Source organism: Procambarus clarkii, chromosome 34, assembly GCF_040958095.1.
Source record: "Procambarus clarkii isolate CNS0578487 chromosome 34, FALCON_Pclarkii_2.0, whole genome shotgun sequence".
Taxonomy (NCBI): Eukaryota; Metazoa; Arthropoda; class Malacostraca; order Decapoda; family Cambaridae; genus Procambarus; species Procambarus clarkii.
The window spans coordinates 36679649-36699096 of record NC_091183.1 but is presented as its reverse complement, the minus strand read 5'-3'; the positions used below and the strand labels follow the sequence as shown (position 1 = coordinate 36699096).

The 19448-nt window shown below is 40.7% G+C and overlaps 1 protein-coding gene across 9 annotated transcripts in view; it reads left to right on the top strand.

The window, feature by feature from the left end:
* Window positions 1-4967: 4967 nt before the first annotated feature.
* Window positions 4968-19448, top strand: part of LOC123762051 (phospholipase D1) — a 38285-nt gene continuing 23804 nt past the window's right edge. The window contains exons 1-3 of one of the 9 annotated variants that reach the window (XM_045748270.2): window positions 4968-5122; window positions 18492-18648; window positions 19160-19249. In XM_045748270.2, the coding sequence (XP_045604226.1) occupies window positions 18519-18648; window positions 19160-19249 (220 nt within the window). In that variant the 5' untranslated portion in view covers window positions 4968-5122; window positions 18492-18518. Of the gene's footprint in view, window positions 5123-5153; window positions 5714-9033; window positions 9224-13416; window positions 13442-15725; window positions 15901-16950; window positions 17527-18491; window positions 18649-19159; window positions 19250-19448 lie in introns of those variants that run through there. The other 8 variants (XM_045748271.2, XM_045748266.2, XM_045748272.2 and 5 more) reach the window with 8 other exon arrangements.

The window sequence follows — 19448 nt, the reverse complement described above, 5'->3', positions numbered from 1 at the left end:
AGATAAAATTAGGTACTTTTTGGTTTCATTTTGGAATAAGGCAAAAGTTGGACAGCTTTTCAATTCGTTAAGGAGTGAGTTCTATAGGCCAGGTCCCTTTATTTGCATAGAGTGTTTACACAGATTAAGTTTAACTCTTGGGATATCAAAGAGATATTTATTTCTGGTGTGGTGATTATGGGTTCTGTTACATCTATCCAGGAAGAGTTTAAGAACAAAGTTTGTAGTGAAACCACACACATAGTAATCACTGTATTTTGTTTACATTGTAATCACACATAGGTGAAGAAATACGCGAATAATGGGGATGGATGCTAATCAAACACAGGGTAAAGAGGTGTGTGGTGTGAAGTGGGTAGAGATGTTATCTGGTGCTGTATGGGGGAGGTATGGATGTGAGCGTAGGCCGCTACGCTCACTCAAACGGGCAAAAACTCTGCAGTGTTTCCAATGGCCTCTGGCGGACCAAAAGCCAGAGACGCCCACAACTCCCAAAGGACATAACCAAGAGCCTACTGCATCGTTGCATTGTCAAGACCCGAAAACTACCGACATCGTCTCCCCCGCCTAAAGATTCAACCCTAAAACTGTAAAGATGTAGCGACTTAATCCTTGTAACCGGTGACGTACCGCCCGTTAAAGAGAAATATCTGATAAGATAAAAACGAAGCACTACCTAATAAATTCCCTGTAACCTATCTTACCCCTCTATTGTCAACCCATGTCTGTTTTTTTTTTAAACAACGCTGTTTGTCGACCTAATTGTATTTGTGCTGCTTTTTCAGCCATGTTCCCCCCTTTTTTATCTCTATTTTTATTTGTTCTCAACACATTTTATTCTTTATACTCAATTAGTATTAAGATTTAGTCATTAATGTTTTTCATGCCCGAAACGCTTTGCGTAATAGTGGCTTTAGGCATTGTATGTACTAGCTCTATCTATAAATCCATCAATCTTTGTAAAATCTCTTGTACGTACGTACCTTACCTAAATAAACATTTATTTATTTTATTTTATTTGATGGCGGTCTCAAGTTCCAATGATCAAAATCGTGTCACAGTGTTCGGCGGTATCCAGGCGGAGCAGGTGTCTAGACGCCCTTTTGGGAGCAGGTGTTGAAGGTGTTGTCACGGCTCAACCAGTGGTGAAGTGGAACTTATTGAATGTTCCAAATGCAACTGAAACGCTCTTATATATTAGAGGCTTTATGTATTGTATGTTTCTTACCAATGAATTATCCACTGTTCATGTATCATAAGCACGTACTCTTGCATAAATTATTATTACTATCTATCTGCTCTATCTATAAATCCAACATTATGTCTTAAACTCATCTATGCATGTACTTTTACCTGAATAAACATTTGAATTATATCTACATCATGGGTGTCAATGTTTGTTTTTTGTGACGGCAACATCATAGAAAATGAGCACATTTTATATAATTATTGAGAGTAACTTCAATAAAATTAATGTATCCCCAGTATTTACCTTAACTTACCTGAGAGCCACTATCTGTCTAGTAGCCTCAACGAGGACAGGAAGTCAGCGGCTTGTCTAAGGGCCCCCATTTGTTCTGATGATTGTATGGAGCAGCATTTCGAAATTCAGGAGCGTTTTGGCATTTACGGATTCAGCGGGTGGGCAGTTCCATAGGTTTATAACTCAATGGGTGAAAAAGCAGCTCTTGTTTTCTGTCCAACATTGTGGCTTGTTGAACTTGAAGCCGTTGCTCCTTGTTTGTGTTACATCTGACTTTTTGAAGACGTCGTCTGGATCAATACCCTCCAAACTGTTCAGCGTTTCAGTTGGATACCAGTTGGGTGTCTGTGGTTGCTTGTAGCTTGATTAGTTGTACTGCGGGCAACTGCGTTTGTGGTCCACTGGGCATATATTACACCCAAAGTCTTTGTTCACATATATAGCAGTAAACAGCTATACCCAAGCAGGACTTAACCAGCCGCTACCACTGATAAAGGAGACCACGCTACAGAACCTGTACCACTTACACATTTCTACTACAGGAACTGCTTTCTAACCACTCGTAAGATGGAGGAAAGAGTCCTGAAAAACGTGTAGCTTCTCTACAACTCTTTAAGTGATGTCAAACCTCTTTTGAATAACCAGACGGGTGAGTTTCCTAACATACAGTAACACTCGATAATAGTTCGAGATAATTGGAAAAGAATCCATAGCTGGAGCTGGACACTGGGGCCAGGGTGGCGAGAGGTCCGTCTGGTGTCTGATAAATAGGATGAACTTGAATGGATAAAAGATCAGTCGGTTGTGAACCGACTTTAGTAATTATAATCACTACGACCCAGATACTCACTTAAGAACATGGAAAGTCTACAGTAAATCTATATATAATTTGTTTACCACTCAGCATATATCTTACATAAGCTATGTAACGTACATCTGAATGCTTCAGTTTATAGGATATTGATATAAGTAAGCCCACGGCCTGCTAAACATTTGACAGCCAAACAAATGTGAATAATTTTCCAGTTGGCAAAAGCGCGAAAATGCCTCATTATTTGCCCTCAACATTTATATAACCTTTACAGCGAAAAAAAACCAACAATGGCTACTAAAAATAGTTTAGTTGACCTTGCATGAAAAATACAGGTATGACCATGAGTATAGTATTATAAGCGATCACGGCCAACGAAAGAGTGTACGATAATAAACGTACGCATGCGGGATTATGTTCTAGGAGCAGATATTAGGAAAATTATAATTATAATAATTTAATTGTAATTAAATAATTACAAAGATTAAATGATAAGATTCACTTTGTCGGGGGCAAGCAGCCTGTCTATATATGTACGTTAGGTTATATCGAGTCCCCCCGCTCCTGTGCCAGGTAAGTCCACTACGGGCTCACCATAGCCCGTGCTACTTGCCCCGCTCCTGTGCCAGGTAAGTCCACTACGGGCTCACCATAGCCCGTGCTACTTGCCCCGCTCCTGTGCCAGGTAAGTTACGGGCTCACCATAGCCTGTCCTACTTGCCCCGCTCCTGTGCCAGGTAAGTTACGGGCTCACCATAGCCCGTGCTACTTGCCCCGCTCCTGTGCCAGGTAAGTTACGGGCTCACCATAGCCCGTGCTACTTGCCCCGCTCCTGTGCCAGGTAAGCTACGGGCTCACCATAGCCCGTGCTACTTGGAACTTGTTTCGAGTAGCTGAATCTATAACAACAACATCGAGTCCCCCTCCCCAGGATGCGACCCCACTACGAACAAACTCCTGGATACCTATTTCCTGCTGGGTGAACAAATGCATTAGGTGATAGGAAAGGGCCCCACTCACCACATTTCTCCAGGCAGATTAACTTCTCTTAAGCATTATCCTTTGCTTTATTAGTTTTTTCCAATCTAGTATTCTAACAATTATCCCATGTGTTTGTAATTTCTTTACCAGTCTTTCATGAGGTCCTTGGTCCATGTATACTAAATTTGCTGGAAGACCTTATATAGTCTCAATAGCTGGCTATCATTTCCAAAAATGTGAGCACGTTTGTAAGGCAGAATTTGTGTTTTTAACATAACAAACTTGCGCTTATCACCTCTAGATTGTTCACTGTGAGATGGTGAATGTTTCCCTCCCTCAGGGTTGCTCTCACCGGTAGTCTTCTGCTTTCTTTCTGCCTTTTTTGAAAATAATGGTGACATTTGCATATTTCCATTCTAGGGAAACTATCCGTTTACGACTTTGGATCAAATTCCGTCCACACAAGAGGCTATTGAATTTGTTAGTTTGTCAATGCTGTTATATCGCAAGTTATGAGGCTATCCCTTAATTCGTTTTTCTTCACCTGCTTTAAACATTTGTGGGTACTGGGATATTGTCTAATCTCTCTGATATGAACACGGATGTAAAGTATTCATTCAGGATGTTGGCTTCCGTTTTCTCTTCTATTATTACGTGGTTAGTCTCGTCTTTTAAGGGGGCCTACAGAATCTTCTGCTTTGATCTTGCTTCTTAAACAGGCATAGAAAGACTTTGGACCTTTCTTTATATTTTAAGCAAGTGTTCTTTTCGAGATCTGATTTCCTGGGTGACTTAATTTAATGCCCTTCTGTATCTCTCATAATCTATATTGTTCTTTGTTAATTGGTACCTGCTCCAGGGGATCCGTTTAATTATTGAAGCTTGCTGCCTGTATCATCTAACTAGTTCTCCTTCTATTCTGTCTTCTTCTTGGCATATATTTTGAATAAGTTCAGTGAAAAGATCTTTTTTGAAAATTTCCCATGATGCTTCCATGCTTTGATCTCCCCTTAACTTCCTCCAGGAATTTTTTGCAATTCCTCTATCATTTCTTGATAGCCTTCTCGAGGGTAGACTAGAAAGTCGCCAAGCAGGACCTTTACATGGATTGAAAAAAATTAGACTTTACAAACTATTAGATAAAAGTTCAACCAGCCAATGAAAGACAGCTACAAACTGCCTTGCTTGAACTTAAATCACCTCGAGTGTAACTCCACAAGTTAAATTGCAAGAAAAGGAGGACGGTTCAGGTACGTTACCTTTCACCTGACGCCACTGTTCACTCATAACATAAAAACAGGAACCCAGGAGTTTGTCGTCAGTAGCATGGCTAGAGTGACCTAGATTACCCAAGCAGCTTTCCTGAGCCTGACTATGGGAAACAATTTGCCCGAAACGCTGTGCGTATTAATGGTTTTAGACATAGTATATACGAGCTCTGTCTAGAAATCCAACATTCTGTTTATAACTCATTTTGTATGTATGTACTTTTACCTGAATAAACAAATTTATTTATTTATTTATACCTGAATTATATAATAACTTCACATGTAAAATTGTTGTATGTACTAATTATCACTGTAACATGTTCCTATGTATATTTTATGAATACAATTATTATTATTTATTACTATTATTAAAATTAAAGGTGGACCATACAATTGGTGGCCGACATACGACAAAGTACGTCAGTATCTCGCATTGTGTACGACACTCTGAAGGCAACACTCGACTCGAGTAGAACAACAGAGATCTGTGGGACGTGCAGTCACGCAATGCTCAGTTGCAAGTTTTGATCTATCAATTTCTTCTTGAGATGGTTCAACAACTTATAAGAGTATTTTTAGGTATGTGAATACGTAGTTGGAGCGTCTAAGCGTGTGGAAGTACTCCAAGTGTTTGGTATCTATCTGTGCACATGTGTTTAGTGTTGACGCAATGTTGCACTGGGAAAAATTGTGTGGTAATGTTATGTTGCAAACCCAGGCGGATTTCTCTCGTTGAGCCATAGAAGCGCTCGTGTGGCAATAATTGTGATCTTATGGGCGATTTGTGCGAAATAAAGACCAAGTTTGTGGTTCTCTTGCGTCACATTGAGACAGTAGGACAGAAAGGAAGTGATTCGTAACGCAGGATGTGCTCAAACTTTTTTTAACAGTTTGGAGCATTTTTGTCCAGACTGTATTGGGGTATCTGTGATTTAATCATATCCCGTTTCTGAGGATAGGATGCTCATTAGGCATATGAAGGGGGTACCCTCCCTGGGTCAGTAATCTGACCTTGCACAGGAGGTAATGCACAACAGTTGATCCCAGGTACTCATCTACTGCTAGGTAATAGAAGCATCAGGTGTGAGGAAACTTGCAAAAAGTCTCACTCTGCCTGGATATCGATCTCTTGGCCTTTCGGTTGTGTGTCGACTGCAGTGCAACTTAAATGTGAGTATTGAGGCATTTATGATATACCATAAACATGAGCATTGAGGCATCTGTGATGAACCATAATCGTGAATGTTCAGGCATGTGTTTCATGCCATAAATGTGTGTTGAGACGTCCTGTGATGTACCATAAATGTGAGTGTTAAGGCATCTGTGATGAATCATAACTTGAGTGTTAAGACAGCTGTGACTTTCCATGCTGGTAAGTATTGAGGGATCTGTGACATACCATGAACGTTGTGTGGTATGGCATCTTTGACGTATCATACAATGTGTGTGTTGAGACACAATGCTCACCTGTATGAGTGACATGAAAACATATAATAGGGTGGTCTGGGCAAAAATTAATGTACTGTACTACAGTAGCCAGGCCTACTGTATTTCATTTCAATTTGGGGCAAATTCCAATAAGTAACATGTTATGCTTTTTTATTGTTTATAATTCACTCACAAGGATGTAGCATTTTGCTTACAATCATGTAACAAGTTATGGGTGTGTGGTAGTACTGTAGTTAAATGGCTCATCATAAACATCTTCAGTTTAATTTCTGGTTTCTTAAAACACATTAATTTTTTTATATCTATGGTTTATACAAGGAGGTATAATTGTATGTAAGGTAAATACTGATTAGATAACCTAATTCTACATCAGCATTATTTTATCTTTCGCAAATTATTATAAGTTCACGTTTGTCACATTCATTAGTGGTTTTTGTTTCCAATTACTGTAGTTGTTCTCATAAATGTTGATGTTAAAATCACTTGATTGGGTTGCTGTTTGCTTCAGAAAATATGAAACTTGTGCTTTCATTAATAAAGCATTGGCAGTTGTCAAAAAATAAGCATAGTAGTGAAAAATGAATACAGCACTCAGTTTTATACAAGGATGTACTCTATTACCAGAAACCTCAGATTTATTATAAATTTACTGTGTTGTGTTAGTGTAAAGTTGCCAGTTATTAGCTTACACTGGTTGTCTGCTACTTCTGGCAAACCAACTCATTTTGCCCAAAGCATGTCACAAGACTAAAAAAAAAATCCTTAATTATATATACAGAGTATTAGATTTACATGTGTAAATATTTACGATATCTAGTACAAAAAATGGTTTAAAAGTATTGAACATGTCAAGCCAGGCAAAATTGTAAGCCTTTTAAACTTTTTTAATGCTGATTATTAAAGATGTGTTCATAATAATTATTATTTGGCCCTAATAATTTACATGGACAACAGTATTGTTTTAAACCCTATGTAAGATATTTGTTAAATGTTTTAATATTCATATACATTATTGCATATATATGAGTAGGTTATCTAACACTATTATAATGTAGATGAATATTGGTACACAGTTTTTTTGTATTTATTTATATATACAGTACAAGAATTTTTACATTCTTGTAAAGCCACTACCACTCATAGCATTTCGGCAGGTCCTTAATCCTAATTCTTTCCCTGGAATACGACCCGCCAAATTATTTAACAAGCAGGTACCCATTCACTGCTGGGTGAACAGAGGCTACGGTTAAGGATTGGCACCCGGTCAATCCTGCCCAGCCACCATACGAACCCAGGCCAAAGCGCTCGCGAAGCACCGGGCGAGTGCTTTACCACTATGCCACGGGAACTGCTAACATTAGATTTAACATTATTAAGGTACTATATTATGCAAGAAGGTGGGTATAATGGAAATAATTGATACGTTTACTCTGGTGAAACTTCTTTTAAAGTGAGGAGATAACTACAGTGCTGTATCTGGCTAACCATCAACTTTAATGTGGCTTATCCCCTAGATTGTGCCAATACAGTACTTTACCATCCCACATTTTTTGGCTAAAACTGTATCTCAGTGCTGCATTTTTAGGCTTGATTGTGGTGTCATTTTTGTAGGTGAACTTCTGTTTCAATCCATATCAGATTCCCCCCCCCCCCCCCCCCCCCAAAAAAAAAAAAAAAAAAAAAAAAATTATAAAAATTTGTTTTCAATTGCTGAACTCATTTTGCAACAGAAATCAACTATGGCTTATTCAGAGTCATGAAAGTTGATCTACTGTTTTGATATATTTATTTATATTTCTGAGACTTTGAGCCTGTGTTCCCAGCTGGGAGTTGAACTTGGTTGTGAACTGTCACTAATTGGCCTTATTTTGTATCTGATTAAGCAAATTTAACATGGCAAGGCAGCATGGGAGATGGACATGGGTGGCAAGGTGGGGGGTGGGAGACATCGGTGGCAGGGTGGGGGGTGGGAGATGGACATGGGTGGGGGAAGATATGTGGACATGGGTGGCTGGGTGGGGAGGAGAAGATGGACATAGGTAGCAGGGTGGGGGTGAAAGATGAATGCAGGGAGAGGTGGGAGATGGACAATAGAAGGCAAATTAGAATGAAGACATTTATGGGTGGGGTTGGGAGGGAATAGGTAGTCTAGGTCTAGATAGGTCTAGTAAAAATGGGCTGCAAGGTGGAAAAATATTCACAGTGGGGGGGGGGATCTGATAATGGGATGGGGTGGGGTTTGAGATGAGGTTGGATTTGAAAGGGATGTAGTTGGGTTTGAGGGGGTTGGGTGGTGTTGAAGGGGATGGAGGAGGGGAAGAATTATTGGATAAGAAATGAGACTGGTATGGGAACGAAATTAGAACGTAGAAATCTGAACTATTGAGTTGGACAAATCGGAAAACTATTTTTTACTTGTGTTGCTTTGACACACTAAACTAACCTATCCAAACCTTCCTAGGCCTAATATAGTACATGTGTGAGATATACTAGGCCTAGGAATATTTAAGTTTGTGCTTTAGCTAAATTTATTTTAACAAAATTCCTTACGAGTCAGTATACTACTATCTAAAAAGCTAAGAACGTACGAATTCTGACTATTAACGATCGTCACAATAAATACTATCAAACAGAAGGATGGGTTATATTATTAAGGTGAAAGAGATGAGAAGAGACTATAGAAATATGAATATAACAGTAGAGGTAATGAGGGAGGGGAGGGAAGTTATGGGATAATATTGGCAGCGGTGGGGCCCACATGATGGCAATACAGTGTTAGGTATTGATGAGTAGAGTGCAGCGTCCCTTTCCCCCAGTTAGGTGCGGGCAGTGTGTGTGTGTGTGTGTTGGTGCTGGCCACACCACACTACACCTCACTGCTCCATCCTTCTCCTAAATTACCCCATGACTACTGTAATCGCCTAGCTCTTAATCACTCGGTCTGGAGCAATATTGTAAACACAGTTTGACTGCAACTCTTGTTTGTTTACATCATATGGCAAATACCGTAGTTTGAAACGTGATATATATATGCAGCTAGTGCTGAAGGAGAGAGCAGTGCTGGAGGGTGGGGGTCTGACGTAGGTGGTTACTGTTCGCTTGCAAAAGGAAGGGTTGTGGCAGGTTGTGGTGGATAACCCTATACCTGAACAGTTGTGTCAAGTGCCTACCTGGCCTCTTCCCTTCCTCCACACGTCAACCATGGAGTTCTTGAGAGAGTTTAAAAGAAAGGTGAGTAAACTACATCATGTACATCACAGCAGTAGGCCTGGGCTTTTGTAAAACAAAACAATGGGCCTATTGTACATCGTCTTTTACCAAACACAAAATGTGTTATTTACCATTATAATAAAAAATAATATTATAGTAAATTGTGTTTAACAAGAATATTTACGAGGCGTCGTTGGTCTAGGACATATATAATAACATTGCTTTAATTATATTTTTGTTGTACTCGCTAAGTTATGCTTGCGGGGGTTGAGCTCTGGCTCTTTGGTCCTGCCTCTCAACTGTCAGTCAACTGGTGTACAGATTCCTGAGCCTACTGGGCTCTGATATCTACATTTGAAACTATGTCTGGAGTCAGCCTCCACCACATCACTGCCTAATGCATTCCATCTGTTAACTACTCTGCCAGTTTGGTGGGTTGAGTGCCACATTAGCCCCCAAGGTGAGAGTTGACAGCTAACTGCTTGACTGTAACCACCAGTGTGGGTGTTAATACAGCTAACTACACACACACTACCAAACCCTGCAAGAGGTGAAGATTCCAAGCTTCATGTATCAATTGTTATTAATTGGGGACAGTTTCCGGTTGTAAAAATACATTTATTTTAAAGGAACACACAATGGTGACTTCGGTGTTCCCTCGCGTGGGGACTTTTAATCAACATCACCGTTTGTCTCCTAAGACTTCATCAAGTCCAGTAGAAATAGCCTACATGGGGTTGGGTCCCATATAAACTTGATCAGGTCCAGTACAAGAAGTCTACATAGAGCTAGGTCCCGCTAGACTTGTTAAGGTTCACTATGGAAATAGCCTCCACGGGGTTGGGCCTTTTTACTGACTATTAAAACGAGTGAGGAAAGGCCCCACGGACCATGAAACGCCCGAGGCACACCCGCCTTCAACAAAAGTATTACCATTTATATCTTATCTATCAACAGTTTGACAAGTGATAAAGCAATGTTAACATTGCTTTGATTCCGGTGAGTGATGATGCGGTGTATGAGCTCTTGTTTACACAGAACCGAGTGGTGTTTGTGGTGCAGTTTACACAATGGCCAATGTGTAAACTGATGCAGTTTACACAATGGCCAATGTGTAAACTGATGCAGTTTACACAATGGCTTGCCGTAATGTGGCCATTACGGCAAGCAGGTTGTATGCTGAACGGTCATTGAGCCATGGAAGCATCAGTGTGTTCATGCTGTCATAAATATTTCCAGTAAGAATAGTTCCCTAAAGTCTATTCATTTTCCACAGCATAGAGATATCATCGTGGTGGTAGGATATCCCAAGGTAATAGCCTGACAGGGATGGGACTGTGGTAGGATATCCCAAAGTAATAGCCTGACACAGTGGCAGGGACGGGACTGTGGTGGGATATTAACAAACTCCGGATGTTGCTATCATGCTACTGCATTAGCTGTTATGAAATTATCATCCTCTCTTTTTATCGGGTCGTTGGAGTTCACTTATTCGCTATCCTTTGATGATTTGAGAGAGTCCTGTTGGCTGAACAAGCCCGTTATCACACTAGTTCACGTGTGTCGCGTATCCCAGTGTTATGTGTCACTGAGCTCGTGTATCATGGCTCTGCCTCGGCTCTGTCATCATTTTTGAGCTTGTGAGGATTTGAGACGCGCGCAGATAGCCTAGCCTCCAGCCAAATTATTGAATGTTGTAACTTGGACGCGTTTATCAATAGTATTGCATTAGTGTTGGTCGCTTAATCTCCCGTCATTTGTCCTGGTACCAGCACTAATGTAAAGAAATTCACAGTATCGGGTGTGTAGAAATTGGAACATGTATTTCGTATTACATAAGACTGAAGGAAACGGCATAAGGCGTGTCGGCTCATACGGCGTCTGATCCTATTTATATCCACCCAAACTTATTGATATGTCTAACCTACGCACGAAACAAACCAGCGATCTCTGGTATTGGGGTTTTATTGAGTGATGACTCAGCCGTGTGTGTGTGTGGCAAGTACCAGTCTTGAGAGACAGGGATCAAAGAGGACTGGCTGGACTATGTAAACAATGTTATGTTTTGACTGTTGATGGGCACGGGGGAAGCAAAGTGTGGGTACTTGCCTAGTTGTGCTTGCGAGGGTTGAGCTTCGGCTCTTTGGTCCCGCCTCTCAACTGTCAGGCTACTGGTGTACAGGTTCCTGAGCTTATTGGACTCTTATATACATTTGAAACTGTATGGAGTCAGTTTCCATTATGTGCTCGCACGCGTGCGAGAGGGACTTCACTACCCACTAGGGATGTGTGTGAGAGAAGGATGGTGAAGTGCTGTGCAGTCTGCAGGTACTACTAGATTGCACTATACTTGGTGGGTACCAAAGAGCATGTGCAATCAGTGAGTATAGCAGGGCAGGCTACAATCAGTGGGTACCATGAAGCATGCTATAGCAAGTACCGTCAAACACTCTCTGGTAAGGGCACAGGTGTGTCTGTAAACGGTACACAAGTGTGTGTGTGTGTGTGTGTGTGTGTGTGTGTGTGTGTGTGTGTGTGTGTGTGTGTGTGTGTGTGTGTGTGTGTGTGTGTGTGTGTGGTACACAGGTGTGGTTTGATGAATTAGGCCGGACTTCCCGCAGTTTTTCAATCTGTCAATTATGCGAGTAACTCACTCATAATATCCTCATAGCTAGCTATACTCTGTGTTTTGACTGCGTGTGATACAGTTATGAATTTGTAGTCTTATTCGCCATCAGCATCTTGTAAGTATTTAAAATAGATGCAGTTGCGTTATATTTATACGTTTAGCAAGTTAAATATATTAGAATTATAGTTGTATTGTCTTTGAACCTTAGTTTGTCATATACAGCGTCTCGTCATTGTCGGGGAAGACATTACAATCACAACTCAAAGAAATGATGATTTGTGTAAGACAAGGACAGACAATTTCTAATGGGTGGCAAACGAATTATGGGGTCACAGGTGGAAATTTAAGTGCTCAAGTGAGGCACGGAGAGTTTGAAATGATTTGTTTTCATAGTGAGCAAATGGAATCTGAACCACCACATGACCAAAGCGACATACCACCCCACACCTAACTACCTCTCAGTCATTAGCACATACTTATACAGTAATCTAAACTTATTTTACACTCTCTACTCGTAAGTGTTCACATACTCATTATATTCTCCTTACTCATTATAATCCTGTATTCATTAAAATCCCTTATCAATTATATACTCATTACAACGGCTTGTAATTATTACATCCCATGAGATATGATGGCCCGAGGCCTAGGTTTATGGGCTTCGGGCAAAACATGTTCTGGGTATTTGAGGAAGAGCCTTCTGCTGTGACACTTGCAGAGTGGTGCATAGCTTACTCTCAGTTGCTTAATTATACGCTTGTGTCATGTGGCCACATCTGTTGCATTCATTGATTCATGTGTGCGCGTACACGCCACAGATGGCTCCTTGTGTACCTAATCCTTCCTCACCTTAATCCCCCCCCTTCACTACTCTCTACCCCTCTCCCTCCCTCCCTCTCTCTCTCTCTCTCTCTCTCTCTCTCTCTCTCTCTCTCTCTCTATTACAATCACCAATATACTATATATATTATATATATGTGTGTGTGTAAATCATGAAAATAAACACGTGATTAAAAATGTGACAGTGTCAGACCACGGAGGAAAATTGAAACAGGAATTTCCTTAAGTACTTTCGTATATTAATGATTATAAATGACTCCTTCTGAAGATGTATTAATATACGAAAGTACTTAAGGAAATTACTGTTTCAATTTTCCTCCGTGGTCTGACACTATCATATATATATATACATATACATATGACAACGCTGGTGTCGCCCCAGCTCACAAACTATCGCTTGTCTGGCTACTTGTCTGTCGTAATAATTTCTTGAAAGATTTACGAGATTAGGATATAAGTAAGCACAACACATGCCAGATTCGAATAACAAGATTGGTATTAAAGCTGCCAGACTCTACCAGCGAGTGATAAGATAACCTACGATACATATATGGTGGATGACCTTCAATATAAACAAGTACGCTGATACAGCATTCATGGTTAGCCTTCAGGGCTGCACTGTGCAATATCCCGCGCAGTAGTCAGTCAGCCAGCAGCCTAGTACCTGCATGCCTGCTTCTGATCATGTTTGTTTTCCGTCCTGGTCTTGGATTGGTCGATACAGCGACGACATCGCCTCTTGCTGGGCTTCCGATGGCCCAAGTATATAGGTACTATTTCTTCCCTGTTTTCATAGCTCAGCTTCTTGGCCTCACATTCCTCCATTGAGAGGGCTGGTCGAGGACCGGGCTGCGGGGACGCTAAGTTCCAAAACCATTTCAAGGTAACCATCATGCTATCGTCTTATTGGTAAACGCTATCCTTCACCTTGTTCATCACAAGGCTGGTCTTTCGGTGATTTTGTTTTGCTGGATTATAGTTTTTCCACCATATCTGTGATTGCTGGTTGGTGAATGTTCCCCTAGCCTTGAAGTAGCAAACTCACAACCCACGAAACAGTAGACACGAAAGACTATTCTTAAGAGGGGAACAATAACCTTCTAAGGCCTAACTGAAAACAGTTTAAGCCGAAGCTGACGTGGAATATACCGGGAGTAGGTATAGGTCTTGTACTCCCAGAACCCGGTTGGACCGGCACTTCCTGCAGGCATTTGCCGCTTGCATATAGAGTGGATTTGCCGGTAGCTGGAAATACTGTACTTGGCCAATTTAAGAAGCTTGGAGAGAGAGAGACTTGGTGGAAGTGAACAACCGTACAGAAGCTACACATGACTTTATCTTAGGCAACTAATGTATTGTAATTTTCTGTAAGCTATAAATATTCAGATATTTAGGAATAAAGTTTTTGAATTGTAATTTGAATTAGTCCATGGTTTGACAGGCTGGGATACTAGGATCCCAAGTATATACAAGTATATCCCAGTATAAGAATATACCGAGATCCAAAGAACACAGAAGGGAATTGCGACATAAATAAAAGAACAAGTAACACACGCTAAAGAGGGAGAGAGAGAGTGTGTATGTGTGGTATGCCGGTGATATAATTGAGGAAGTAGGGGTCTACATGCCAATGTTTGCAGACGATGCGAGCTAATTATGTGAGTGAGACGACGAGTTTATTACCACAGCATCCTCATATTAGTCCTGCTCTAAACCATGCCTGCTTGGTGACCTCACCTCATTCCCATCCTCGGGTACTGTAACCCGTTCTCGCACTGTAAGCAAGTGCGAGAACGGGTTGCAACGAGAGACTGGAGGCGGGTTTAAATTAAAGACTCCTCTGGAACCACCCAACGTGTGTTGTAACTACTTATAATATATAATGCATTGGAACATATTACACTGGTTTATTATTAGTACATAAATAACATATTGTATCAAACCACTAATATGCAAAGCGTTTTGAACATGAAAAAGGTGGAACGTTTCATGATTTAGTCTTATGAAAAGTAAACAACACTAGGCTTGTCTTCAGAGGCACGTAAGCTAGGAAATATTTAGGTACCATCACATACCTGGACAAGATACCATATACAGTCCCGCTCCTCTGCCAGGCAAGTCCACTATGGGGTCACTATAGCCCGTGCTACTTGGAACTTTTTGTTCCCAGTAGCTGAATCTAAAACCCCCTGAACAAGGAAGTCTCACCCAGGCGAGACCTGCACTAGAGTATGCAGCCTTACAGTACAATCACCATCTAAGAAAATATACAACAAAACTATAGACTCTAAAACTGAAGAAAACTCTAGTTTTTAATTCTACTAGACTGGTACCGTGGACACACAGTAGAGATCTGAGGCTGTGGGAGGTGGACAAGAGATGACACTGAGGCATTGACAGCAGCGGACGAGAAACTAAAAAAAAAACTGACAAGCCATAGGAATGTTAGGGAGCTCTACTACTTTCTCAAGGCCGTGAGCGTGTCCATTATGACCTAGAGGAGGTATGATGACAAGCAGGTGGCTCAGTGGCCTTACAACCGGAAGGCTCCGGGTTCAATTCCCGCGGCTTGACAAACTTTTGCCCACCATTTCCTTTCACCTGATACTCCAGTTCTACCAGCATATTGGTGCCTATTGTGCGTTAAATCCTGGGTATTTGACCTTTGGCGGGGTCTTGATATAATTTAACCTAATTAATAGGCATCCTCGGCTATGCAGGCGATGAGTCACAATAACGTGGCTAAAGTAATTTGACCAGACCACACACTAGAAGGTGAAGGGACGACGACGTTTCGGTCCGTCCTGGACCATTCTCAAGTCGGCTATGTTAAATATAACTAAAAGACAAGGCCCCCCCAGGAGCTGATTGTCGCCATTCAAGTCGATAACGTGAGTTCACCAATTCAGTGGTGAGTTGCACTGTGACAGCGTGCCAGGCTTACCTGTGAGTGGCGACAAATCACCATTATGAGGTGTGTGTTTCCCAGCGTAGCGGCGGCTCAAGGTGCCACGCCGCCCTGAACCAGATTCTCCCGGTGTGTGAGTCAGGTGTATTTACCCCTCAGGAGTGGTGGTGGTGTCGAGTACAGTGTCTGTCAGTGTCACTGTACTGAGTGTGGGCGGTGAGGCCCCACAACATGGCCAGGTGGAGGAGGCGGCTGGTGACACTATGGACCCACCACCATGGTAGTTTGGGAGTGGTGTGCTCGTGTGTGTGTGGTGTTAAGGTTCGTCGCCAGTACACTAACAACCGATCACCAGTTAAATGTTCTTGAAGTAGTTTGCGATGTTTGTTATTCTCTCGCACATTTTTAATGAGTTATTTCAATTTTACGACATCGTGGTCTCGTTGCTATAAATAAATAAATAAATAAATAAATAAATAAATATGTTTATTCAGGTAAGGTACATACATACAAGTGATGTTACATTAATGGATCGATATATAGATAGAGCTAGTACATACAATGCCTAAAGCCACTATTACGCAATGCGTTTCGGGCAGGAAAAACATTAATATCTAGAACTTAATACTAATTGAGCATAAAGAATAAAATGTGTTGAGAACAAATACAAATAAAGATAAAAAAAAGGGGGAACATGACTGAAAAAGCAGCACAAATACAATAGGTTGACAAACAGTGTTGATTAAAAAAAAAAATAACAGACATGGGTTGACAATAGAGGGGTAAGGTAGGTTACAGGGAATTTATTAGGTAGTGTTTAGTTTTTATCTTAAACTGGTTGAGAGAGGTACAGTCTTTAACATGGTTGGGAAGGTCATTCCACATTCTGGGTCCCTTGATTTGTAGAGCATTTCTAGTTTGATTAAGTCGTTACCTTGAGGAATATCAAAACTGTATTTATTTCTGGTGTGGTGCTCATGGGTTCTGTTACAACCTTCAATGAAGCTTTTGAGGTCAGGATTGGCATTACAGTTCAGCGTTTTATATATGTATAATACACATGAGAGAATGTGCAATGACTTAATATCTACTATATCTACCTATATCTATAATAAAGACCAAACTACCTTTCCTTTTAAAATGACAAGTTTCCGGGTGGGATTTGTACGTTAGGTAGTGTGGGTAAGGTTAATCCTGGGTGGTTCAGGAGGAAACAGCAGTGAGGGAGAGCGAACGTTGCACAGTACTCATTTTTTTTTTGCAAGCTGCCAAGGTCAGTTTGGGCGATGGCCCAAGACCCAGAGGTCAGCACAGTCTCGCAACCCCCCCCCCCCCCCCTGTGTGCCTTGACGAGTAGCACCCACACGCTTGTGGAATGCAATAGGACTGATCCTAGCAACAGGTCTGAACCCTAGCAACAGGACTGACCCTAGCAACAGGACTGACCCCTAGTATCAGGACTGACCCCAAGCAATAGGACTGATCCCTAGCAACAAGACTGATCCCTAGCAACAGGACTGACCCTAAGCAACAGGACTGATCCCTAGCAACAGGACTGACCCCAAGCATCAGGACTGACCCTAAGCAACAGGACTGATCCCTAGCAACAGGACTGACCCCAAGCAACAGGACTGACCCCTAGTATCAGGACTGACCCCAAGCAACAGGACTGATCCCTAGCAACAGGACTGACCCCAAGCATCAGGACTGACCCAATCAACAGGACTGACCTTAGCAACAGGACTGACCTTAGCAACAGGACTGACATCAAAGAAAAAAACCTTAGCAACAGGACTGACCCCAAGCAGCAAGACAGGCCCTAGTCGGCACTAGTGTGCACCAATTATAAATGCGATGGAAGACTGCACTAACTAAATACAGGACCAAACTCTCACAAGTCAGGCCGGGCTTGGGGAGTAGAAGAACTCAAAGAACCCCATCAACCAGGTATCAATCAGGATGATCAGAGGTTAACCAAAGCCAGGGCAAAGTAATGAAAACCGGGTGTTGGGCACAGGGGGCTGGTTGGAAGGTGCCACACAGGAGAGGAAACCCTCCTGGATTAGGACAGATAACAACTTGAGGGTTGATATTAGGCCAAACCGGTCAATTCTTTTCTGCCTCCTGTATTCTCTGAATGTGTATTCAATCACAAAAGCACTCAGATTAATTTTGTTTCATTTTCCTTTGTTGATACTTATGCATAACTGAATCACATGTTTTTGTGATTATATATATATATATATATATATATATATATATATATATATATATATATATATATATATATATATATATACATACATACGTACATACATGCGCGATATACATATATATATATATATACACTAGTTGTACCCGGCCAGGCGATGCTGTGGCTGTTGCTGAACCACAGCAACCTTTCCCTTGCCTGAAACAGAAGCTGGAAAATATTTAGAGGTTTGCCTCTAGACGAGTTCAAGAGCCAAGAGATACGAGACAGAGAGAGAGAATATAGGAGTTCAATCTCACATCATTTTAAGATAGAAGAAATAAATGAGACATGACCACAACATACAAAATTTTTAGGGGAATAGATAGCAGCAATTACACGATTGCAAGTGAACAAGGAAACACACTGCAGGGATTTTATGTATAGATATATTTAAATGAAGCAATATTGATGATTTCTTTAGTAATGTATAGATATATTTAAATTAACCAAGATTTATAATTTCTTTAGAAATGTGCCATTTTAAGAAGTAAAGGAGTGAAATTGGCCACTGGCTGAAATTTTTATGGGAGAATATCAATTGAGCCCATCCTGGCTCCTGTAAGAAATTAGGGATAAAATTTTGTATAATTTCTTTAATCTCCACATACAGTACTATAGTTTGCCATAAGAGAGTTGTTGATTATTTTGAATGTTTCAGGTAAGCAGGGGTAATGTGAAGCAGGAGATGGAGCCCCTAGCTGCTCACGATGAATGTGCTGAGACTCCCAATAATTATGGGGCGACTCATTACCAGTTCGTCGATGTGGCTTCACAGCTGCAGTATGAAGATGAAGACCAACACAGTAATCATGCAGGTAAAAATCAAGATACAGTACAGTACAGTACTGTATTATGTTTTAAATTCATCTCTTTTTCTCACACTAAAGTTGTCAAACTAAATTGAATCTCATTGTATTACAGTACTGTATTAGGAAATTGGCAATGATTGTGATTTGTTTTATGAAGTTTGATTTTGATTTAGTTGATTGATTGATGAAGATTAAGCCACCCCCAAAGATGGCACGGGCATGAGTAGCCGGCAAGTAGTAGGATGTTTGAAGTGAATGTGATCTTTGGTGGTGTAACATCCTGAAGTGTCTTCTGACTCTGAACTTTGTTTAGAATCCTAATATCGTATATCAAGAATTAGGTGTTTTAATGTACAGTAATCTTTATTTATAACATTAGTACTACAACATTCAATATGGCTCTTACAGGAAAATCTATTTTATTCTTTGCTAGACTAATTTATTGTTAGAATAATTAATAATTTTATTTGTGCAACATCCATGCCTAAAGTTATTAGATGCTTGGTTATTTTTATAGAAGTCAAGAAGTCGTCGTCATTCTCAGAGTCGTCCTTGGGTGCTAGGCTTGGTAATGTGTCTTCGAGGAGCACAACTCCAAGGCCGACAGGTGCGTTTCATATTCATTCACTTCAATCAAAATTATAGTTAGTTATTTTTGCTTTATAAGGCGACATAAGTGGGAATGTGCAGTGGTATTTGTTATTATTTTGTGGAAAAATGTAAAGAATATATAATTATGTTTAGTTATTTGACAAAATAGACAGAAATTAAATTTCAATTAAAACTACAGTACTTCCAGTTTGATC